This window comes from Priapulus caudatus, unplaced genomic scaffold, assembly GCF_000485595.1.
Source record: "Priapulus caudatus unplaced genomic scaffold, Priapulus_caudatus-5.0.1 Scaffold111, whole genome shotgun sequence".
NCBI lineage: Eukaryota > Metazoa > Priapulida > Priapulimorpha > Priapulimorphida > Priapulidae > Priapulus > Priapulus caudatus.
Genome location: NW_014577172.1, coordinates 1,783 through 3,622, shown reverse-complemented (window position 1 = coordinate 3,622; position 1,840 = coordinate 1,783). Strand labels below are relative to the sequence as shown.

Here is a 1,840-nt window from a genome sequence, read left to right as displayed (position 1 = left end):
CAGTAGCAGCAGCAGCAGTAGCAGCAGCAGCAGCAGTAGCAGCAGCAGCAGCAGCAGCAGTAGCAGCAGCAGCAGCAGCAGCAGCTAACTACGTGTCGTGAAGCGATAGATAGAGTGTGAAGCATCGGCCCCACGTGCTGGACAGACGATGCGTACACGTGCATCGTCGTCGTCATGCCGGGGTTTCACATACAAGTCAGAACTCCCTCCCAGTTTACGTACACATGATTCTATATATATACAGCTACATAGTAACCTATACGGCTTTATTCTCAATGACGCTTCCTTCTATTCAGTTCCTATGTCTTTAGATTTCTGTTCACTAATTAACGTAAAAGCACGGATTATGTAAATTGTTAGGATTTGAGCAAGTACTTTACAAGAATAGCAGTGTGTATTTACGCACGTACGTAGCACGTATATATAATTATAATCACACTAATGTATATTTATTGCAAAAAACTAAATTTTTGGTCTTGATGGTATTAATCATGTATACATGAACTGTGAACGGTGACCACGACAGGATGGTCAAAACCATAGTTCTTTGGTACAAATATACACCAGTTAATTTAATCTTGCTTTATATGTATGTATATATATAATATATAAATGTATATCTATATATATACACATAGTAATATATGTTCAGCAGCTATACAACCGTTTTATAACACAACCTTTTAGCACTTGTCATAAAGGTTAAAACCGTTAAGTAAAAACACTTCACCAGCGCTCTCACAACGTGAATCACACATGCTCGCGTTTGCTCACTAGCTCACTATCCTCTAACAGTAAGACACTCCCCTTCTCCCAAACACTTACTTGGATGGGTAACAACCACAACACATAAAAAAATAGCACGATATAGAGATAAAAATAGAATGAGATAAAACAGAAACCCGCATGCACACATCAACGTGCACAAGCACAACTATGCAATCCTGTGTGCAAAATATATATATACACATATATATATATATATATATATATATATATACATGCGTGTATGTACGCCCGCACGCACTCACATAGATACATAGGTGCAATTTCAGACGTCTTGTGTATCAGATCACACTAGCACGACAACAAAGGCCATATTCGCCTATCTATGTACGTGCGATATGCCCACTAGCTCGCGTATCGCGCACCGACGCCCACGCGCACACACGGCTCCTAAACTCATGCTAGCGCCTCTGAAAGGCTTCCCGCATCGCACGCCGTGTAGCTAGATAGCAGCAGCAGCAGCATTACTGCTACATAGCAGCAGTAGTAGTCGCTACTGCCCGTGTATCAATCAGCGCACGGCTGCCCACACGGTCAGCTTTCTGTTACGGCTCTATGATACACTCTAGAACGTACACAGTATGCGGGCGCGCACAAGCGGCGAGAACCACCGTTAATTTGACAGATATATACACGTATATATATATATATATATATATATATATATATATATATATATATATATGCTTATGAGCATTATACTGTTGCTACTAATGCATATGTACTATTGCTGCAATGGCTCTTTTCGATTTATTCAGCCTTTCCAGATTTTTCTCTCTCGCTATAATGGTCTGGCTAATTTGATTGAAATTATAGACCTTTTATCCGTTGCTTCTGTGTGCGGTACATTTCGCCGAGCCAAACGTAGTTGATATAATAAGAAAATTAGACGAAAATAGGCGGATAACATCAATGAAAAACGGATGTGAAGGTAGCATCGTCTCTTTCCAGGAACATCCGTACATATTTACGAAACAGAACAGCATCACACCTGATCAAGGAGAGCTGTAGGCAGGAGACAGGAGGCGGGAGCGGGAGGCGGGGGCAGGAGGCG

The 1,840-nt window shown here is 41.4% G+C and overlaps 1 protein-coding gene across 1 annotated transcript in view; it reads left to right on the top strand.

Moving 5' to 3' along the window:
* LOC106805380 (phospholipase B1, membrane-associated-like) overlaps positions 1–1,815 on the top strand; it is a 15,411-nt gene extending 13,596 nt beyond the window's left edge. Inside the window, exon 4 of the mRNA XM_014806944.1 lies at positions 1,738–1,815. Coding sequence (XP_014662430.1) covers positions 1,738–1,797 — 60 coding nt within the window. The 3' untranslated portion in view covers positions 1,798–1,815. The remainder of the gene's footprint in view (positions 1–1,737) is intronic.
* Positions 1,816–1,840: the final 25 nt, after the last annotated feature.